General features: G+C 46.5%; 2 protein-coding genes and 1 long non-coding RNA gene across 6 annotated transcripts in view; 1 reads left to right on the top strand and 2 right to left on the bottom strand.

Moving 5' to 3' along the window:
• LOC102547830 (uncharacterized) overlaps window positions 1-23,465 on the top strand; it is a 35,073-nt gene that overhangs the window by 6,274 nt on the left and 5,334 nt on the right. Inside the window, exon 2 of the long non-coding RNA XR_010059431.1 lies at window positions 1,815-2,733. This is a non-coding gene — a long non-coding RNA (uncharacterized LOC102547830). The remainder of the gene's footprint in view (window positions 1-1,814; window positions 2,734-23,465) is intronic.
• LOC120097840 (eukaryotic translation initiation factor 1-like) lies at window positions 2,553-16,111 on the bottom strand. The gene is given in 2 exon segments (XM_039096365.2): window positions 2,553-6,085; window positions 6,087-16,111. Coding segments are annotated over 2 exon segments (531 nt in total). The 5' UTR covers window positions 6,441-16,111; the 3' UTR covers window positions 2,553-5,908.
• Gfod1 (Gfo/Idh/MocA-like oxidoreductase domain containing 1) overlaps window positions 16,261-23,465 on the bottom strand; it is a 104,833-nt gene continuing 97,628 nt past the window's right edge. For 3 of the 4 annotated variants that reach the window (XM_039095674.2, XM_039095675.2, XM_063276380.1), the window contains exon 2: window positions 16,261-22,447. In XM_039095674.2, coding sequence (XP_038951602.1) covers window positions 21,528-22,391 — 864 coding nt within the window. In that variant the 5' untranslated portion in view covers window positions 22,392-22,447 and the 3' untranslated portion in view covers window positions 16,261-21,527. The remainder of the gene's footprint in view (window positions 22,448-23,465) is intronic. The other variant, NM_001170334.1, reaches the window with a different exon arrangement.

Here is a 23,465-nt window from a genome sequence, read left to right as displayed (position 1 = left end):
TGGTCGCACTGCTTCTGCAGTCAGGCAGCGCAATTGGTGAACACTTCCTCCCTTTACATTTTATTCCTTCTGGTCTTCCATGGAATGGTGCCATCCATGTTCAGAGTAGACTTCAGTCAAGCTGGCAGTTCATTGTAGCAAGCAGACAATGAGACACATGACAGATGAGTACATTTTTTTTTTCAGAAAAGAAATGTAGGTAAGGAGGATTTTGATTGAGCATCGCATATCTGCTTAAAGAAGGACAATGGAGTTGGAGGGATGGCTCACCAGTCAGTGCTTGTTCTTGTACAAAAACCTGATTTGATTTCCATCACCCACATGGTGATTTAAAAACACCCATAAGTCTAGTTCTCTGGGATCAAACACCCTTTTCTGATCTCTGTGGGCACCAGACATGCATGAGGTGCACATACATACAGGCAAAACACTCATACATGCAAGTCATAAAACAAGACAAGGGGAGGGCAGGCCAGTTCAGTCCCCATGAGGACGCGGCCACTCCTTGAGTGAAATGGGAACGCTTCTCAGCTGACTTTTGTGTACCAGAGACTGCATTGGTGGCTACACTGAGAACAGACCTCAAGGGTATTTGATACATCCCTGCCACTCCATGGATGGGCAAAGGACGATAATAACGGTAATGACTTGGACCAAGGAAATCCCAAGGGAGAGGGTGACAGGAGGTGAAGTCATAGACATACTTCTCTCCCTGTGTATACATGTGTGGGTATGCATACATGTCTGCACATGTCCATGTGCTTGTATGTGCGTGTAGAGGCAGAGGTTGAGTCCGGCATCCTCCTCAATCACTCTCCATTGGAGTTTTTGAGACAGTGCCACTCACTGGTCCTGAAGCTCACTGATTAGCTAGTCTGGGTGACCAGCAAGTACCACAGATTTCCTGTCTCCATCTCCCCCACACCGGGACAACAGGCCTGTGTGTCTCTGCCTTGCTTTTGCATGAGTGCTGGGCATGAAACTCAGGCCTTCATGTCCCCAGCCCCTAGATATACTTTTAGGTAAGGTCAGCTGAATTTCCAGTTTGATGTGAAATGTGAAAGAAATATTTGAGCCAACAGCACTGTCTAGAGTTGAGCCAGAGCAACTGGAAAAAAAACAAAACATAACAGGAAACATTGCAGAAGAAGAGTGTTTTGGAATATTGGTTCAAAATGGCTGTCTATGGATTTGGTTTGTCGTTAGTCTAGAGAATACAGCTTATTGGTCACGTCCAGTTGTGAGCTCGCCTGCACTGTCTGCTACAGTAGCAGCTCCTGAAGAGGTTTTCATTTGCCTTCCAGCCTGCTCACCTAGTTTATTAGCAAAATGTGTTGGAGGGACAGACACGGCAAGGGGGATACATTCCCATCAGTGTGTCCTGGCAGAGCCCTGCAGTACAGCATCTGCAGTGCACAGTGTCTCCAGAGGATCTTGGGGGTAGCTTTCTCAAAGCCTCTTGTGTAGTTTTGTACAAGTTCTTAAGTGAAGCGTCAACCAACATAGTTTTCACTATTGCTCAAAGGGACCATTCTCACTGAGTCCAATCAAGGCAGTGGCCCAGCATCCTACAGGTTACAGCTGTACCCTTAACTCAGCCCTAGGGTATGAGGAGAGGAAGCCGCTCCCTGATATGTATCTTCCATGCTTGCCCCATCTCAGCTCTAGAGTAATGGCTGCTCTTGCAATCTGCCGTTTCTCTATTCATCAGTCTTTATCCACCGCTAGACAACTGTCTACCACTCCAATCCCCATAATAATTCTAAGAAAGCATCCCTGTCCAAATGACTGTGTGGTGTCTGTCTCCTGATTAGATCCTGACTGATGTATGAGGTTCAGCAGAGAGATTCAGGAAGCATGGGGACGATCAAGAGCCGCCAGCAGATAACTCCTGCTTAGGACCACACCGTCAACAAACCTCAAAATGCGTCCCTGAAATGCTGAGGTGTTGGGGTACATGGAGGCAAAGCCAACACTCTGAGGAACAGCAAAACAATGGAGATTCCAGATGGCTCAAAATCTCCCCAGCAGGACCCTACTGACCCTGTGGATTCGGTGACTCCTTGCCAGACAGGTATAAATCCGGGTGTTGCCGTGACTTGTCCAGGTCACCAAAGCTCCCTTGGCAAATGTGTGACTCAGTGGCCTCTGTAACCTGAGCGATACTGGTGGCGGCACTGTTCTCTGGATCTGGGCAAAGAAAAGCTGCCTGGGAGTGGATTTCAGTGGTGCGTCTGAAGCAGTTCACTCTTCCTGCATCCTGACCTGCTCCCCAGTCTGTGGGTCAGTAGAGCTCCACGGAACTCAACAGAGTTGTGAGCAGTGCATCACAGGGGATTTAACTTATCTGAACACATCACTTGTGAAAGAGCTTTTTGTAAGCCCTTTATCTGGGTCAAGGACGCTGAATCACAAAGTACAAGGAGGCTCTTCACAGGTAGGGGAACAAGACTCAGCTGCTGCAGACTCCCAGGTCTGTGGCGAGCCTCAAATGGCTCTACAAGCCCTGGTCTCCTTCCTGCAGCTTTCAGCGTGGCGGATGAAAGGCAGTCCAGAGCTGGAAAGAGTCCTGTCTGGCGTTGCTATTTCAGTGCTAATGAGCTGTCTGCAGCCCTCTGCCAGGCTTGGAGAGAGCTTTTCATGTACTGCACCTGTGTTAGCAGCCACCGGTATGAGGAGGATTTGTGGCCCTAAAGAACTACAAATGACCTTTTTGCTTTGAGGCTCTCCAGGGTAAGAGGGTTCACAATGGTGGCAGAAGGGACAAAATGAGAATATCTGTTCCCCAATGTTAGGCTGGCTTCCCTGGCCAAGGCCAGAAGGTGGCGCTGTGGTTCAACTGCCTGAGATGCTTTCACATTTGTGTCTCTTTTAGTGCAGTAAAATATGCATAACAAAAGTTTTAATTATTTTTAAGTTTATTGTTCAGTGTCATTTACTAATTCATATAACTTTGCAGCCATGGCTGAGATATCTCCAGAATTTTATGAGTGCGTGTGTGCGTGTGTTGAGACAGCGTTTGCCTGTATAGCCCTGACTGTCCTGGAACTCACTTTGTAGACCAGGCAAGCCTTGAACCTCACAGAGATCCACCCGCCTCTGCCTCCTGAGTGCTGGGATTAAAGGCGTGTGGTTACCACTGGCAAGTTCAGAACTTTGTTTTTTTAGTGAGTCAGTTTTGGTTTTGCTGTTATCGCTAATTCCTCACATCTGAAGTGCATTTTGGTAATAGCCTTGGCCTGGGACTCTTTGCCGTGGGCCTTAACTGCTACACAGCTGCAGACAGCCACATAATGGCAGGTCAGTTTTGCAGAGGACCGGATCCTCCTAGTTTCTTGGTGTCAATACCTTAAGCAAGTTGATTTTGTACTCAGCCCCACAGGCCAAACTGACATACGCAGGCAGGCTTATCACACGGAGGTGGGCTTGGCAGGGTCCAGAATTCCACATTCGAGGAACCACCGTGCCTAAGAGCAGTCTCTCCCTCCTTTCATAACTGTTGTTAGCACATCCATTGCCTCTCCAGCAGCAGTGCCTTTCTTGGCCATGGTGGTAGGTTATAGGTAAAGCTGAATTTTCAACATGCATCCACTCCTGCAAGTCTGTTCCATTTAGGATCCCCAGGGAAGAGCAGTATTTTATTGTTATTTTGTATTTTATGTATATGAGTGTTTTGTCTGCACAAATATCTAAGCACCCCATGAGAGCACTGTCTTAAGGGGCCAGAAGACAACAATGGATCCCTTGGGACTGGAATTAGAGCCAATTAGGAGCCTGTTTGAATAAGAATGACTCTCTTAGGCTCATATATTTGAATGCTTAATCACCAGGAAATAGCACTGTTTGAAAGGATTAGGAGGTGTGGCCTTGTTGGAGCAAGTGTACCAATGGGAGAGGGCTTTGATATTTCAAGAGCCCAAGCCAGCCAGGCCCAATGGCTCTCTCTTCTGGTGCCTGCTGATCTGGATGTAGAACCCTCCTCCATCCTGTGTGCCTGCTCCCCACATGACGATAATGGACTAAACCTCTGAAACTGTAAGCAAGCCCCAATTAAATGCTATCTTTGCCTAAGAGTTACTGTGGTCCTGAGGTGTCTTCACAGCAAGAGAACACTAAGGCAGAGCCATAATGTGGTTGCTGGGAGTTGAACTCCAAGTTCTCTGGAAGAGCAGTCAGTGCTCTTAACTTCTGAGCCATCTCTCCAGCACCAGTGTTTTTATTTTTAATGAACAGATAATTGTGCAAATGTGTAAAGATAAGGCCACTATCTCAGATATTTAATATTTTGTTGTACTTGGAACTTTTAAAAATACTGTTTTGAAATATTCAGTTACACACACACACACACACACACACACACACACACACACACACCATACCATTTGACATCAGAAGTTACCTTCTTATCCATCTGCTTACCCATGAACCATCTCTCTCTGTCCCACCCCACTTCAGTGCCTGTTTCATGTCATGCCTTCCAGTTCTACCCATGTTGCCTCAAATGATAGAATCTCGATCTTTCCATGGCTGAATAATACTATTATAAATGGACGCTACATCGTTTCTGTATCTGTAGAACACAACCGTGATGGAGTTCTAGGTTCATCCCATCTCTGCCATGGCTGTAAGTGGAGCTGCTGCTTTGACATCCTGGTAGAAAGAGTCAGGATCTGTGCCATCTCCCCAGGGACGGTTCACCTCTTTATAAACTTGCCACCTCAGCCATTTGTCACAATTGTAGGAAGCCAGAGCACTGACTTCATCTGCACGAAGGTGGACAGGCAGTTCTGCTCTGCTTCCCTGCAGAGCCCGCAGTGGTCTCTGTGGTCACGGTACTAGTTTACATCCCCACGCTGTGTGAGCCTTCACCTCACCTCCCTCCCCACGACCTCCCTCCCCATCACCACCTGTGATCCTCCTAATGGACTGAGGTGACTTAGGGTGGATACAGTAAGTACATAGCATTTCGTCAGGTACCTGCCTGTTGACCTTTTAAAGTATCTTCTGTTGACCAATGTCTACTCAGGTCATTGGTCCGTTTTTTTTTTTAAATCAGATCTCTTGGCTCTTTTGTTTTTGCCACTTTTCTGGGATTAAAGGCATGAACTCCCCAGCTTGAGTCAATTTTTAACGAGAGGTTCACATCTGTTTTCTTCTATATGTGGGTATCTCGTTTCCCCAGCACAATTACTTGAAGAGATTTTTCCTTTAATGTATGTTCCTTCAGACTTGCTCAAAACTCGGCTGGAAATGTGTGGAGCCATTTCTGTGTTCTCTGCTTCTCATTGACCTGTGGTCTCTTTGTATGTGGGTGCCCTGAGTCTTCGGTTCACATGACCTGTAGTTTGTTTTGAAGATGGACATTGTGATGCCTCCAGGTTTCTTCCCTTTACTGAGATTTGCTTTGTTTCGAATCTCTGTCATTCCATACAAATTCTAAGAATGTTCTCTTCTGTTTCTGTGGTATTTCGGTAGCAGTTGCCTAGAGTCCATTGATGCAAGGACATCTTGTTTTTCACTGAGTTTTTAGGTTAGCATATGGTACCGTGGGTTTCATCATAATACCTTCATATGTCTGTGTCATTATATTTAGTTCTCATTTTTCCCTATTCCCCTGTCCCTCTCACACTCCAGCTGAGTTCCTTTCTTCCCCCATTAGTTTCTCCTTCTGCTTTCTTTCTTTTTTCCTTCCTTCCTTCCTTCCTTCCTTTCTTTTTCTTTTTCTTTTCTTTTTTTGGCTCTTTTCAGTTTATCGCATGAAGGAGTTACACTAGTCCAGGTTAAAAGCGGACCCCAAATGATTACATTATACAAGCTGTGGGATTTTTAAACTTGTGACAAGGGACAGAAGGGAAATTCTACTCATTGCAAGGAAATACTCACTTAAGCTTCAAAGAGCCTCAAGCACTTAAAACCCACGAACCATCAGCTGATCGTCCTTAGGCAGTCCAGTCTCTATCAGGAACTGGCATATGTCCTCGGGCTGGCCACCCTGTAGCTGAATTACTTCTCCATATTCTGGATGCTCAATTACAGCACCATTGCAGGCAAATGTCTTCTCAAACGCCTTCACTAGTTTTTTGGGTTTTTTTTGTTTTTTTTTTTTTTTATCGGACAGTTATAAGGGTCGTTCTACCGTTTCTCTGTTGAATTCTTACATGGATATAATCCTCGGTGCCAGCAGGAAGCAGGTCATCACCCTTACTTGCATCAGCAAAAGGGTCGAAAGAGTGGAGGTTCTGGATAGCGGACATACGATACGATTCCTTTTCCTTGGTGAAACTGGCTGGGAGAAGGCAGGCGGGAGGGTTGTCAAGGGGGAGGCAGCTGAGTCCATGGCGGCGGCTCAGTGATTGGGGCCTCTTTCTTTTTTTAAGATTTATTAATTTTATGTATGTGAGTACACCGTTGCTGTCTTCTGACACACCAGAAGAGAGCATCAGATCCCATTACAGATGGTTGTGAGCCACCATGTGGTTCCTGGGATTTGAACTCAGAACCTCTGGAAGAGCAGTCAGTGGCCTTAACCGCCGAGCCATCTGTCCATACCCTCTTGCTTTCTTATTACATGTATTTTGTTTACCCTCTCTATTCCTATTCCCTACCTCCCTCAAATTCTCTTCCTGGAAAGATGGCCTAAGCTGTTAAGAGTACTGGCTGCTCTTTGAGAGGACCCCAGGTTAGATTTCCAGCACACACGCGGTAACTCATAATCTTCCATAACTCCAGTCTCAAGGAGAGCCAACGCTTCATCTAGCCTCCTGGGGCACTGCATGCTTGTGGTGCCCAGACCTACATACAGGCAAAACACCCATGCACATAAAAATATAACACATCCCAGATCACCCCTCCCCAGTTTTTTTAAAAGATGTCTTCCTCTCATTTTGTAATCCTCTTTCTAGTTTTGTGACCTATACACACACATGCATATTCACACCCACGCACAACATGCACACCTACCACACCAACACGGATAATTGTAAATCTAGAGTCTGTGCAGAAAAGGAAACATGGCGTCCATCCTTCTGAGCCTGGCTTGTTTCTCTTAAAACACTGATGCCCATTTCCATCCATTTTCCAGCAGATGCCATGATTACAGTTTCCCTTACGGGTACATAACATCCCGTTGTGTGTAAGTACCACGGTTTTTATCCAATCAGCTATTGACTGGCACCATTTCCTTACGACTGTGAGCAGTGCAGCAGGGAGCACGGATGTTGGAGTATCTCTGAGCTGTGTTGACTTAGAGTCCTCTGGGTACAGATGCATCATATGGTCCTTCTGTTTTCAGCTTTTCAGGACTCTCCATTATCTCCACAATGGCTGTGCGAGCTTATGTGCCACCAGCAGGCTATGAGGGCTCCCCTTCTCCGTGTCCTCCTCACTATTTGTTGTCATTTGATAGTTCAGTCATTCTTACTGGGCTGGGATGGACTCTCAGAGCAGTCTCAGTTTATTTCCCTGATGGCTGAGGGCGTTGACCACTTTAAAAAGTATCTGTTGACCATTGCTGATTTTTCTTCTTTTTTAACCCCTATGATTTTTTTATTTATTGCATATATAAGTGTACTGTCACTATCACTCTTCAGACATACCACAAGAGGACATCAGATCTCACTACAGATGGTTGTGAGCCACCATGTGGTTGCTGGGAATTGCACTCAGGACCTCTAGAAGAGCAGTCAGTGCTCTTAACCGCTGAGCCATCTCTCCATCCCGCTAGTTCTTCTTTTGAGAGCTGTTTCCTTAGCTTTATTTATTTATTGACCAGATGGTTCTGTTGAACTTTTGCAGCTTTTTACACATCCTAGATATTAATTCCTTGCCTGATGTATAGTTGAAAAAGATTTTCTTCCCATTCTGTAGGCTCTCTCTTCTGGAAGTTTCCTTTACTATGTGAAATCCTTTTAATTTCATAAATACCATCTGTTAATTGTTGGCACTGCTTCCTTTCCTATAGAGTCCCTTTCAGAAAATCCTGGCCATTGCCTATATCTTTAAGTATATCCCAATTTGATTCCTCTAGCTATTTTCAACATCTTAGGTCTTACATTAAGACCTTTGATCAATTGTGAATGAATTTGTGTGCAAGGTGAGAGATCCCTGTGTCTTAGTTAGGGTTTCACTGCTGTGAGGAGACACCATAACCACAGCAACTCTTATAAAGGAGAACATTTCATTGGGGCTGGCTTACAGTTTCAGAGGTTCAGTCCATTATCATCATGGCGGGAAGCATGGCAGCTTGCAGGCAGCATGGTGCTGGAGAAGCCGAGAGTTCTACATCTTGATAGGCAGCTAATAGGCAACTGTATCACTGGACATAGATTGAGCATATATGACCTCAAAGCCCACCTCCCCAGTGACACACTTCCTCTAACAAGGCCACACCTTCTCCAATAAGGCCACACCCCCTAATAGTGCCACTCCCTATGGCCAAGCATTTAAACACGTGAATCTATTGGGGGATGTTCCTATTCAAACCCACCACACATGTCTGGTTTCATTCCTTGACCTTGCACTACCCATTTTCCTAGCACCATTTGTTTCAGAGGCTCCTTTTGTTTTGTAATGTTTACCTCTATTAGGTTATTTTATGAGTGTATGTGTGTGGGCGTGTATGCCACAGCATGCCATGCATGCAGAGGTCAGAGGACAACATGTAGGAGGGAGCCAGTTGGTTCTCTCCTTCAACCACGTGGGTTCCAGGGATCAAATTCAGGTGGTCATGCTTGGTGGTCCTCCAATGCGTGTTTTTGACAGCTTTGCAAAGAATTTGATGGCTGCAATGGTGTGAGCTTATTTCTGGGTACTGTGTTCTGTTCCAGGGATCTGTATGTCTGTGTTTATGCCAGCACCGTGTTTTGTTACTATGGCTCTGTAGTATATTTTGAGACCAGGCATTGTGATGCCTCCAGCCCTGTTCTTTCTACTTGGGATTTCTTTGGCTAGCCAGGACCACTTGTACTTCCTACAATCTTTAGGGTTAGTTTTTCTACTCCTATGAGGAATGTCATTAAGATTTTCATGGAGATTACTTTTGGACATAACAATAATTTTCACAATAATATTTCTGCCAAATCCGTGGGCATGTGAGGTTTCCCCAAATCGGTTTAGTCTCTTCCCCAATATTTATTTTTCTGCGTCTTTACGTTCTCCATACAAAAGTCTTTCTCAGCCAGGGCTGGGAGGTGGCTCAGCAGTTTGGAGCACTCCCAGAGGACCAGGGTTCAATTCCCAGCCCCGACATGGTGGCTCTCAGCCACCTGCAATTCTAGTTCTAAGGGATCTAGCACGATCTTCTGGTCTCTGCGGGCATCAAGCCACAGGGTGAACAGACACACATGCAGAGAAAACACCAACACACATACATTTTAAAAAACATTTCATGTCTCTGGTTAGGTTTATTCCTAGAGGTTTGGATGGTTTGTGATTTTCTTTTCTTTTCTGTCTGTCTGTCTGTCTGTCTTTCTTTCTTCCTTCCTTCCTTTCTTTCTTTCTTTCTTTCTTTCTTTCTTCCTGTTGTTGTTGTTTGTTAGTTAGTTTGTTAGTTTAGCTTTTGTGGGTGGATTTCTTCCTGATTCCTTTCTCAGCAAGTTTGCTTTATAGAAAACTTAACTTTCAGGGTTGGGGATTTAGCTCAGTGGTAGAGCGCTTGCCTAGGAAGCGCAAGGCCCTGGGTTTGGTCCCCAGCTCCGAAAAAAAGAACCAAAAAAAAAAAAAGAAAGAAAAAGAAAACTTAACTTTCCTCGCATGTTGGTTGTGCATCTTACCACCTGCTGAAAGCACTTGTGGTGTTCATGAGTTGGATTTTAGAATCTGTAGGGTATTTGAAATATAAGAATCGTGTGATCTGTTAATAGGGATAATTTGACTTACTTTCCCATTTGCATCCCTTTTATTTCTTGTACCACTGCTCTAAGGCTTCGAGTGCTGTTTAAAGATCGGCACGACTGACCCCCTTGTTTTCTCCCAGTGTTTAGAGGACCCGCTCTGTATTTACCATTAGTGTTGGCCATCGATTTGTCATCCGTGACCTTTATTATGTTATATTCATTTCATTCCTAGTTTCTTGAAGCCATTTTTAACCTATATATATATATATATATATATATATATATATATATATATATGTATTTTGGCTGTGTGTTTGTGCATCATATGCATGCAGTGCCCAGGGAGGGCAGAAGAGGGCATTAGATCCCTGGGACTGAAACAATTACAAGCCACCATTCAGTGCTGGGAATCAAACCCAAGTCCCTAGAAGAGCAGCCAGTGCCCTAACTACCGAGCCATCTCTCTGACCCTTTGGAGGCCTTTTATTAGGGAAGGATGTTGAACTCTGTCTAAAGAGGATCAGGTGATTTCTAACCTTAAGCCTGTGTCCATGCTGGGTTTCAGTTACTGATTTGTGTATGTTGGATCAGGCTTGTGTCTCTGGAACAAAGCCACCTGCTCAGAGTGCACGATCTTAATGTATCACTGCCTTTGCCTCGCAGGGTCTTATTAAGAATTTCTGCATCTCCATTCACTGGAGAGGCTGGCATTTAGTTTTCTTTCTTTCTTATGTCCTTACCCAGTTTTGCTATCAGGGTAATTCTGGTGCCATAGGATGGGTTTGATGGCGTCCCTTCTCCTTCTGGTTTAAGGAACAGTTTGGCAAACATTGGGGGTAACTTCCCTTGAAAGGTTTAGAGGGATTTATTACTGCCTCAATTGGTTGTTTTCTACCTGCTTGTTTTATTTATACTGGGTTTAATTAAAACATTTTCCTTTTGATTTCTTCATCGCTGTATTAACCACTCAAGAGAACATACCTAATTCCCATGTACAGTTTCTAACATTCCCCTCGTTACCAGTTTCAGGTAGTATTCTACTATTACTGATAGAGAAGATATATAAAATTACAAATTAATACACTGACTAGCTCAAAGATATAGGAGGGGCAGCGTTCTTAAACATCACCATGATACAACAGGGCTTACGGCAGGAAACTGTAGTTGCTAGAGTTCCCCTTACCGGTTCCAAGCATACTCTACTATTCCTAGCAGAGGAGTATATGCTTCTCATCACGATCCTCCTCTTCCTCGCCTTAAATGTGTTCATGCATATGTTATTATTTGCACATCATTATATAAATTGCACATTATAAACCTATACATTTATTTATGATATTTCATGTATTAACATACTTTGGTTATAAGATTTTACTTGTTTAATTATTGAGATTTACTTTGTGGCCTACAATAGTTTGTGCTGGACAATGTTCTCTGTGCGTTGAGAAGAATATACACCCACAGCTCTTGGGTGTCATGTGTTGTACCATGCTTAGTCTTAGGCAAATGTCTGAGAAGCAGCAGAGTGCAGTGTTCTGTTAATGACTGCCTGTCTGTTTAGTCCATAGTATAGCTTAATCCTAGCCTTCTTTGTTGGTTTATGTAATAATACTGTTGGATTTTTCATCAGTCTGTTGATGAAAGTGGGTAAATATGTCTCCAATAGTTAATGTACTAGCATTCATCTCTTCTTATAGATCAAATCATGTCTTCAAGAGGACAGGGAATAGGGAAAGAGGCAAAGCAGGCTAGGAAGGAGACCATCATCAATAGGAGATCTGGATCTCCAACCAGGGATACAGCATGGGTCAGGAAACCAGGAAACAGAAGTGACTAAGCAGCACTCAGTCTGCATGGATGGTTTGGGTGCATGGTGGGGTCCATGGTAGGATGGATGGATGGATAGAGGATAGATGGATGGATGGACGGACGGAGGATGGATATGAGCAAGTAAGAGAGGTTGCTTGCAAATAAAGGAGAACCTGGATGTCACAGGAAACCCAGCAAGGTTGGAGATCCAGATCTGATCCACAGACCGGGTTAGGAGTCCCAGGGATAAGAAGCCAGGGAGATTCACCCATTCAGTTTCCTGCTTTGCTGGTCAGGCCGGCTATGCTGGGACCTTCAAGAGAAACACTCTAGTGTAGGAAGAGAAGGGAGACCAGAGTGACAGGCTCCTGGGCAGAGTCTCTGAATTCTGAGAAGGGCCAAGAGGCCCCATGTATGCCAAAAGATAAATGGCAGACACTGAAGGGTAAAGGACCGGAAGCCCAGGACAGGTGACAGGAGAGGGTGAAGTAGAAGCTTTTGTATCTTTGCCAAGTTCAGGGGAATTTGGAAATGGGAAAAGCACCAAGAAAGGAGGGACCCAAGAGATGGATGGCACTTACTTAAAACCCAGTGGTAGATATAGAACTTTTTCCCCCCAGCAATTGCACAGCTTGCTAGCTTTGGGCGGCCAGATTTCATAAACTTCCTGCAGAAACTCCTCCGCCATTCCTTCTCGTTGCCGTCCTCCTCACACGAGCTGTTCCCGAATCACAGATTAAAGGCTGTCATCTGCAAAGAGCTTCTCTCCCACGTAGCTCCCACATAGCTCTTGTGAATTTGCCTATCTGCATAGCCTTCCGTATCTCGAATGCCCAGCTCCCTGGTCTTTCATCTGTTTTCTCCCTTTCATCTATTCTTACCCTTGACATGCTCCATCATTTTGCTACTGCCCTCTCCTCTCCTTGGCATCTCCCCCTCCCTCTTCTCCCTCCCGCCTTCTCTGTGAACAAGATCTGCTCCGTGTTGTCCCTTCACAGCTGGAGTTCTACACAGCTGCTATTTCAGGGCCAGTTCTGTCTCCTGCCAGGAACCTGAGTATCAAGTTTAGCTTCCTCAGCTTAGCACACTGAAAAGCCACCTCATCTGTTGGTGAACTTGTCCCAGATGAAACTCAAGAACATAGTGGGTCTCTAGGCTGTCAGCATGACACTAGGTCATACATAGATCTGCTTGGTCTATTGCTGGTGTGGGGTATTTGAAGTGATTAACCCTTCCCAAGAGGGTCTCTAGCCACACCCTAACCTATCCTTGATTGAGACCCTTTCTTTCTAAGAATCGGTGGCTTGAGGTGTATTTTACTGAGCCTTAACTTTGTATACAAGCACTGCCCATCACCTGATCCCACACAGGGTCCCTCTTGGTGCACTGATGACCAATAAGGAATGGATATAGACAATGGGATACACAGATTGTGGGTTTTATGACTGAGTCCCATTGATGGCCAAGAACAAATTAATCTATATCAGCTTGTAAAACTGTGAATCGACAGCTAATGGGTGTCACATAACAGAATGTGTCTGTCACCAAAACATTAGCAGCAGTAAGGTTCTTTAATGTGTCACCACCAAACCTCAATTCAAAACCAGATCCAAGGTGGTTTTGGAAGCACTTGCTCATGTGGTATCTTGTAACTTTACAACACATACACTTTACACAGCATATTTGTTGTGCTACATGCTACCAAAGAATGCTGTCTGAGACACCTCAGCTTGGAGTTAAGGCTGCTCAGTGTTGGGAACTGCATTGTTTTTATTGGGCAAACATTTCTGGTCTTATAGAAACACAGTGATTTAGTTACAGAGAGAGAGACTTTAATGTCTCCTGCCATCATTCTTCAGTGTGTAAATGTCAAATTAGTGTATCTATGGGTTGTATTATAATAGAATTCTTGATCGTAAAAACTGCTGTTTTGAGTTTCTGACTGGAGTTTTGTAAAAACAGGAAATTGGGGCTGGACATTACAGACTTTCTTGTTGCTATTCCTCAAGCATTAAATCTAACAGGTATCTTAAGACATTTGTTACATGTACACGTGTATATATGCCACATGTGCATATGGAGATCAGAGGACAGCCCTTGAAAGTTGGCTTTCTCCTCCTTCCATCCATGATCCCTCAGGGATCAAACTCAGGTCGTCAGGCTTGGCAATAAGCACCTTTACCCATCGAGCTGTCTTGCCCACCCAGGGTTGGATAATAACCCAGAGATGATTTCTGTGGCACACCACACCATTTTACAGAGCGGACCTGAGCACCCGTGGGCTTGGGCATATGTACGGATGCTGGACCAAATTCCCCTTGGATACTAAGGAACAATTGTAATTGCCTGAGAAAGCCTCCCTTGAGTTACTTAACCTCCTATTTCCACAGATGGCTGAAGGGAAAGAGTGTGGTTTGATCTGTATGTAATTAGGAGATAAAGGTATTTCTGTAATTAGTACCACATTTGAGAGGAAGCCCAAGCAACCAGGTCCGATTCTGTGGCGTTATCTTGCAGACCTGTGGTTGAGCCTCAGTCATCGCTGAAGTCACCCCTCAGGAATTTACCCAGCAGATGCAAGCCGAGAGATAAGAGTCAAAGGAAGCCCAGACTTGAATGAGCAGGCAAAGGCGTCTGAAGGGCTTTAGCTGGCACAAGCTCTCTCAGAGCAGTGTTTGGTTCTAGCAAAGCTGTGTTTGTGACTTGGCGCCAACCCCGTGAAGGTTGTGTCCTTTTTGTCTCATCTAGATATCTTGAGCAGTCTTTCAACAGGAGTGGAGACAAAGTCTGGGGAGCCCCAGGCAAAGGGAACTTTCCCACTCAGGCAAGAACAAGGCTGATATGGCTCCGTAAGTGGGACCTTGTTACTTACATTAAGGCAATGGTATTTCTCATGCCTTAATAAAGATTTCTGGGGTTGGGGATTTGGCTCAGTGGTAGAGCACTTGCCCAGGAAGCGCAAGGTCCTGGGTTCGATCCCCAGCCCCGAAAAAAAAAAACAAAAAAGAAAAAAAAATAAAGATTTCTACATACTTCGTATACTACATGTAATTCACCATAAAATATGTCAGTCATTTCATTTTTCAAATGGAGCCAACCAGACCTGTCACGATAGGTACTAAAATATGTGAGATTCAAAATGAAACAAAAAGGTTAATGCCAGCACTTGAGAGGCAGAGGCAAGTAAATTTACTTGGTTACAGAGCAAGTTTCAGGACAGGTAGGGCTATGTAGAGACCCTGCCTTAAAAAGAAATGAAGGGAAGCTAGAAGGTGGGTCTGTTATAGGGTTGGGATGGGTTGACAGACATGGGAGGATACATGGAGTTCCCATGAGCCGTGAGGAGCCTAGATGGCATCTGGAAAACTGGCCATTGCATTGAGCGGTAGTCAGGAGCCTGGAGCCACCCCAATGTGTGATTCCGCACAACGCAGAACAGGCCGAGCACACCTCGTCCACACCTGGCCCCATGTGCTTCTGATTCCAGAGCTTCACTGGCTGGCTTTGGGGCTTGGAGTTGACATTTGGGGGTTTGGGATACGTGTTTAATGGTTGAGCATCTCTAATCTGAAAATCCAAAGTCCAAATGCTGCCAAGTCCATTTTGTCGCCACTCAGAGGGTTTCAGATTTCGGAGCACTTTGGGTTTCAGATTTCCCAACCTCTATGATTCTGGTTTATGAAGCAAGAAATGATCCCAACTTGGGAACAGTTAGCATCACACAGGAGGCCCATGGCATGAGAAAGAATAATCAGCTCCAGGATCAAAGACGTTTGGAAGAGCTTAGGTTTGTGGCTTGCACTGAGCCTTGGTTCCCAGGATAGCCTGCTGGGAGAAGTGAGGGTGCTGGGCTCTCCCCTATTTGGGTAGGTGACTCTCGTCTGCATTGCCTTGATTAGCACCGATGAGGTTCTCCTCCTGACAGGCTTTGTTTGTGTTTTAGCAGTGTTCGAGAGTGGCCATTTTGGACCGAGCTCCACTTAACTAAATTTGCATGCTATGGAGTCTCTATAGTCTTGGCTTTCCTTCTGCTGTGTTGTAGCAGAATAAACAGAGATGCTGAGAAGGAAGTTTTCAGGAACTGCCTTTTTGTTGGTTTGGGGGTTTTAAGACAGGATCTCATGTAGCCCAGGCTGGCCTCAAACTTGCTATGTGGCCGAGGATGGACTTAAACTCCTGATCCTGTCTCTACTTCTGGAATAATAGCATTTGGTGACATGTGCCACCAAACCAGCTTTATGATATTGAAACAAAATTCTAAAATTTGCTCCGCTGATGTAAAATCTGTGGTCTTATCTTATTCTGTCTATCCTTTGCCACAGACTCTTACATGCATGTAGACACACACACACAGAGAGAGAGAGAGAGAGAGAGAGAGAGAGAGAGAGAGAGAGAGAGAGAGAACCTTATTATGTAGGTTCTCTCATCTATTCCAACATTTTAAGAATGGTTTGAGGCAGATCTCTTGAGTCCGTAGTCAGCGGTTCCCCACCTGTTTAGCTTCATGGATACTGACAGAGCCTCATCTCAAAGCCTCCAGGCAGCATCAGAGCTCACAAACTGGAGCAGTCCCCAAATCAAGAGCCACCTGGGTTAGAAAAACAAGAGCAGGCCGGAATCACCTCTTCTTTGAAGACTTTATTTCCCCCTTTCATCCTTTCTCCCACCAACGCTCAACCCATCAAAGCCATTCGTGGACAGCTGGAAGCGATGTCGGAGCAGCCCAGCCAGCTGGTTGAGCTTGTCTACCCTGGCCCAGAGCATCCATCACACAGGCACCAGTGGGGCATCATCACTCAGGAGCCTGGAACTGCACGTCCCCAGGGAGGGCAAGCCACCTCCAGCTCTGTAGCACTTTGCCTTGAGAACACCAAGCACAGCTGCAGTCACGGTGGCCTTTAGCTTTTAAATTTCTTTTGTTTAATAATAGAAAACAAAAAGTAAAACCTTCTATAATTTATAAGCTATTTTCTGCTATCTACATTATATATAAAATATAGACTCTTTTACTTTATAACACACATCTTTTCCCTTTGATAAATAACTTTAAAATATCTAGTATACATGCCTTGACTTTTTTTTATATATAAGTTTGGTTTTATACATATACATACATATATACCCATGTTTGTAAAACAATAAATATACACTAGACAAGGACAACCAAACCAATGCAATTTTGGCTTTAAAAAAGGAAATGAGAACAAATGACAGACTATAAAAGCACCAGGCAGCAAACAAAGCCATAATTGCTAGAAAGTTCCCCCTCCCCTAAACCAGAGACAGGGCACAGGGTAAAGGAACAGATCAGGTCGTAGGCATTTGCTTCTTCACCTGGGACATCAAGCACACTACAAATAAGCCACTGAATTTCTTAGAAGCTGTGGGGCTCATTAAACAGCCTAGCCCTTGTGGTGGCTGCGGGGGACAGCAGAGAGCTGGACAGGGCGCAGGAGACAACAGTGACATACATGGTGACTCCATGGCCATGATGATTTCTGGCTCTACTGGCTCAGGCAAGGTTTGGTTGCTGCACTAAGCATCAAGCATCTCAGCTAGCTAGAATGTTCGTCTTGTCACTCTGTTCTCTGCTGGTGTAAACGAGGGGCTGCAGCGGACTTGAGAGTACTCAGTAGTGCGACATGTCAGTGGCCTGGGAGTGAGCCCGAGGCTTCAGCAGATAGGACCCTGATGCAGGGGAGAAAAGGCCAGTTGGGTCTGCTAGCATCAGACTGACAAACTCCGAGGAGACCACCGAACTCTCTTAGAGAAGCCCAGGAAGGCTTAACATCACCGCAGAGAAGTTCTAGAAGCCCCAGTTAAACTCAAAGCATTACTGCTGGATGCTGACCAGAGTGCGCCAGCAGAACACCACGAGTGCTGGAGCCATACTGCAGACTCCAGACAACCTCCTTTCATCCTCTCTTGCCCAAAAGAAACCAATAGGATTGTCTGACAGGTGCCCCAGTATCACCACCCTGTCCTGCAAGCTCCTGGGGTTTGGTGGGCAAAGCAAGAGTCACAGGCTAGTCAGAGTGACGATTTCCATCCAGCAGTTGGACAACAGCCAACAGTAGAGTGGGCCCCAGGTCCTCCTCAGGGTGAACACCTTACTCCATGTCCCCTAGCCTCCATAGAGATGCATAATTAGAGATAACCCTTTGTCATAGTCGCAGGGTTTTCTGAATACTTTCAAGACCTAATTGAGGCTGGAGGTGTGGCTGAGTGGTAGAGAGCTTACCTAACATGCACAAAGCCCGGCCTTCTATTCCTAACACACAACACACTTGTAAATATATGGGTTTTCCTGTCACAGTTCAGTGAATACTGTCCGGTGCGGTGTGGTGTAGGTCTGAGCTTATCAACTGGGCAACTTAATTACCTGGATGAGACTCCCCTCCCTGTGTGGTAGCCCTGAAGGTACATCAGTTACAAATTGCAAATCAGGAAAAATGGGCTCCCCAACCCTAGATCTATCACTAAAGAAGTGAGTGGCTGTGGCCATTGCGTTCCTCCCTGGGGTGTTTGACAGATGACACCCTGAAGTCCTTTCATGTGCCATTGGATTGACTTTCTCCTCCAGCAATGGAGCTGATTTCCTCCAGCGCCCACTGGAAAAGTAGGACGGATCAGAAACCTGATTCATAACCCACAGGTCACGTTCTGTAGCTGCAGAAGTGAGCTAGGCGAAGTGAGAAAGGGCCTGATGGTACAGTGCACAGCTACACCCCAGAGTCTGCAGCCCTTCCTGGGAAAAGCTTCCTATGCTAAGCTTAGCCCCCACAACCAAGTCCAAGGCCACCCATGATAGCCAACGATGCTTAGAAAGTCCCCAGGGCAGAGGGCTGCTGAGTCACTTACAGTAACATCGACATGGGAAAGTCATCTTAAAAGCAGCCAAGTGACATTTTCATTCGGGCAGGGGAGGAAACACTAGCTACTCCTTTCTGCAGCTGTAACTGTCAACTGCTCAACTGGAGGCTGTGGAGGATCTCAGGCCACTCCCCTTACAGTGGGAGCACGCCCCCTAGAGGGCTCCGTGAGGAATGCTTTTCCTGGCCTTACCAAGTACAAAGTGGTTTGCATACTCACGGTGTGGCTTTGGACACGTTATGCTCACATATCCATAGAGGAAAGGAGACAGTTCCCAATGCTATTTTTATAGATCATAAGATGGGTCTACCATACTCTTCATTTGGTGGGTGAGCTGGGTGACGTGACACCTTGCTGACACAACCTGACACAGGAATACTGATGTGCTTTGAAGGAACCCCATGATGCAACTTTACCACTGAGAGACACAAAGTCTTAGAGGAACTGACAGGGAACACAGAGGAGTCCTAGACTCCAAACTTTGCAGGGCATCCCCAAACACTTGTGTGTATATATGTGTGTTTATGTATATGTACGTACACATACATTTTATATATATATATATATATGTATATACCTGCTTTAAACTCTGGAGACCTGGACTTTTGAAGAGACCGTCAGCAGTATATATAAAATGGTGGGAGCACACAAGGCAAGGGGAAACTGAATGGAAAGGCTCCTAACCGCCTCTGTAAGCTGGGTTATTGCCAGGACTTCAATCCAAGTTATTTTGCAGAATGTTGTCGAGAGCTTGGGATTTCAGCCTCACACTGCTGTAGCCAATCAAGAATTTGCACGTGGAAAGGCAGGAGCTGAGGGAGCACTAAAGAAGCCCCTAACCCCATGCCCTGCCATTTTTACATTCAGAGAACTGCCTGGCCCTCTCTCCCTCCTGTTGGTACCTCTACTGTGTGCACACTCACTGCTCTCCCATGCTTCTTTCAAAGAATACGTATTCATTCTTTCTACATCCCCTGCCCTCAAATGGGAGTTTTTGGTTTCCACCCTGCATGTTTAATCACAGAGTTCAGAGGCCTCTAGTAGGAGAGCTCTCAAATATCCTGGAGAGAGCAGAGAAACCAAAAGTTGAACTCCACAGCACATTAACTTAGGTAAATGACTTGGAAAAAGGAACTTCGTACAGCCATCCACCATGCCCCTGATTTCATCCTTAGTCACAGCTTTTCAGGGTAGCAGGGGTGGGGGAATTACTGCCTCGGAGAGGAGGGACTCCAAAAATGTCTATGAGGCGGCTGTGTGCTGAGTGTGGTTTCAATCTGACTACTGGAAACCTGGACCACTAGCCATGAGGGGTGGCAACCCAAGCTGTGGACGGTTTCGCTGACTGACTTTACCATGCTGTATTAAGGGGGTACGGGCTGGGGCGGGGGGTGTTCCTCAAAGGGCAACACCTGCCTCTTTGTGCGAGAAAATGACCATGATTCTGCTGGCATGTGGCCTCCAGTATGACGACTGTCTCTGTGAATTACCGGGGCCTCAGGAACACTGACTCTAGGCAGACTACTTATAGGGACTAGACACTAGTCTACCTACCCAGCCTCAAAACTGCCACAGGCCTGGTGAAGATTAGCAAAGCCAGCCAAGAAAAAGACAACATCCCCATGTTCAAAGTGTGTGTGACTTGACTATTCTTTCCAGATTAGACTCAAATGCTTTAGTGATACTCAGGACAGCAAACATTTACAAAGGTGTGTCTATCTATGTGCCCTTGTCTCTGTGAACCAGTACTTGGCCATCTCTAGTTTCAAATGGAGGATAAAAAGACTAGGCGACCAGGAGGGGAAGAAAAAGATAGTTTCCCCCCCCCCCCAACTTGAGCCTTCTCCACCTATGTACAGCCCACTCCAGGCTCTAAATCTCCCTTTTAGAAACACTGAGAATGATGTTCCCTGTTGGCTTTTTGTTTTTAATACCTATCCAGTAGTTTCCAGCTATCAGAATCCCAAGAGCCAAGGCTAAAGGAAGAGCCTTGAGTCTTAAGGGAAAGGGACTCTATATGGGCTGAAGCCACTGGCTTCCTGTTTAAGCCCACAAAGCTCACTCAGAGTCCTAAATGTCCTTCATCAGCTTGGCAGTTGGAGCTTCCAGCAACTCTGGGGCTGGCCTCGTGTTCCATTCTTTTGGGGCGCTCATATTACCACACCCAGGGTTGCAGGCGCCCCACCCAGGCAGGCAGCTGCAGTCAGGCCCATGCCACATGTAGCGTTCTCTGCGCTGCCTGGAGAGCCTCTTGGCAGGACTACTGGGTCGCCACTCACACTGGTCCCACCCCGTGCTGAAGGAGGGCTCTGAAGTAGCTCATTGCAGCTTGCCTGTCATCTTGGTCAGCTCAGAGGTACAGCTTACCGCCTCATTTGCTGTCCGAACACTGCACCACACACACTCACAGCAATGAGCCAGATAGAGCTAAAACGCTTCCCCGAAGATAGAGCGACCTCGGGAGCGGTGCACTTTTCCTTCAGATCCTTAAAGTAAAACACACAGTGGCTTCCCGGAATTACAACTTTTTCTCAACCTACCTCTACCTCTACCTCCCTCCACCAAAAACAACCCCAAAAACCAAAAAAACAACCCATGTAGGCATTTGATGAAGTGTGCCTCTCCCGCCAGTGGGGGGCGCTGACGGAGAGCCTGGCTCTGGCTGAGCTCGCCATCTGATACACAGCCTTGGTTTGCAAAGAAGGCCAAGGTCTGTGGCTGGATGAGGTAGGGCAGGGGGCAGCCCCTCCTTGCTTCTCACAGTAATGGACTGCAAAGGTGCTAGTTAAATTCTCTTCCTCTCATCAGATACCCAATTAGGATGGCACGCCCTTCTGAATATTACATCGGCCCACCACCCCTACCTTTGACTTGGGCCCCTCTACTTGGGATGGGGACCCACCTTACGTGCTGTGCATTCATGCTGTCCCTTCCATAATCCCCACCCACGGCCACAGTGCAATTCCCCCTAACTGGCCCCATGCAGCAGGTCAAGTCCACCAGGTCCCAGTGCTAACAGTAAAGGGACATCCTGCTTCTGCGCATGGCCTCACTGATCAGGTAGGCGGGGCTCAGCTCTGGCTCCTCGGTCATGATGGCAATGTTCTGCCACTCTCCGGTCTGGCTGGACCTCTTGATGGTGTCTACCACGCAAAGAGCATACAGGCAGTCGTCGAAGGTGGCAGCCATGGTAAGAGGCCGCCCGTCCCACGTGCGCCGGTCATCTTGATCCTGGAAGGCCTGGCGCACTGCCTGCATCATCTTCATGGTGCCCCGCAGATAGGGTGAGGGGATGTCGCTGAATGCCTTCTCGGGCAGCAGGGAGTTGCTCACTGATGTAGTGTCCTGTAGCAGCAGCTCCTGCTCTGGGGCGCTATTGCGCTGTCCATAGAGGTCGGTGCCCGCTGCCAGGAGCCGCCCAGCGGAGCCCACCACGGTCACGTCCTGCTTGAACTCTCCAGGCACGTTGAAGTTCAGGGTGACGGTGCAGCACACTCCACCCTCCAGCACCATCTGAAAGGTGCAGAAGTCATCGCTGGTGATCTGACGGATGCCCTTGATGTGGTCTGTCTGCTTGACAAAGGTCTTGAGCAACCCATGGACTTTGACAGCCTTCTGGCCCGTGAGGAAGGTAAGCAGATCGATGATGTAGGTGCCCACGGAGTGCAGGCCACCGCCACCCATCAGGTCGTCGCAGCTCCAGTTGTACTTCTTGCCCAGCAAACTACCGCTGTGCACCTGAACCTCGCACACCAGCAGCTCGCCCACGTAGCCCTCCTCAATCAGCTGCTTCATGCGTACGAAGGCTGGCAGGAAGCGCAGCACGTTGCCCATGATGCTCATGAGCTTGGGGTAGTAGTGGGCAGCTGACATCATGCGGAAGGCGTCCAGCGGCGTGGCGGTACGGTCACAGATGACATTCTTGCCTATGCCTGGAAAGAGCAAGAACAGTAGGTCAGTGCCCGGTGTGGAGGGAGCGCTAGGGGGCGCTGTGGCCACCGAGGGAGTACCACGCTAGAGGAGCCCTCCCATTGGACAAGTTAAAGAGAAGTGATTGTTACTACAAACTGGAGAAAAGAAACATGACAGATACCCATGGTCTTACACACACGCACACGCGCGCGCACACACACACACACACACACACACACACACCCCTAGTTGCAGCTCTTGGGATAGCCTAAAGCATAGAGTGCCTGAATTTGTTTGCCAGTTCTGAAACATGGCTGTTTGGCTGTCCCTTCTCAGGACAACACCTGCACAGTAAGAAGCCTTTGTAACAACTCCTAGAAGCCAGGTAATGAAGAAATGTGCTTTTTCACCAGATGACATACACCCCTATCATGGAATGCTCTGACAACAGGCCCATGCTGGCAAGGACAGATGTTCTTGTAAACAGATAATCCCTACAAGGATGTGTGACAAATACAGCCAACATCTGCATTACACCTGTGGACTATGGGCTCTATGCCATATATCCTCTACCTCAGAAACCCCCAAATCAAACCATCTAACGGCCATCTCTTCAGTGTTGTACTCTACTGGACATGCCTTTTTGAATTTTCTCTATTGTAAAAACGATGAAAGAAAAACAATCCACTTAACCACATACACCCCAAATATGAACAGTGAAAAGGGTGAGCTTCGTTAGCTCAGCAGATGAAGAGAGTCTGATGGACGCTCTAGGAAACGGAGGATGAATACACACAGAATCCTTCCCCAGCCTGAAATCTGCGGACAGAACCTTGTGGATGCAGTGTCTCTTCCTTCACGGTTCTGATGCATGTTGGGGTTTCAGAGCCTCGAGTTCTTATTCCCCAAGGATAAGAACTAGATGTTGTGAGCCTTATACCCAGACACAGAGTGTCCTGCATGTGTGGATACCCAGTCCCACTGCCCTGCCCACAGCCTATGACAGTCATGCTTTGCAGATGGGCTTGGGTACCAGCC

The sequence above is a fragment of the Rattus norvegicus genome, chromosome 17, assembly GCF_036323735.1.
Source record: "Rattus norvegicus strain BN/NHsdMcwi chromosome 17, GRCr8, whole genome shotgun sequence".
In the NCBI taxonomy this organism is placed as follows: domain Eukaryota; kingdom Metazoa; phylum Chordata; class Mammalia; order Rodentia; family Muridae; genus Rattus; species Rattus norvegicus.
Note: the sequence above shows the minus strand (reverse complement) of the source record. Positions and strands in the feature narration are given on the sequence as shown.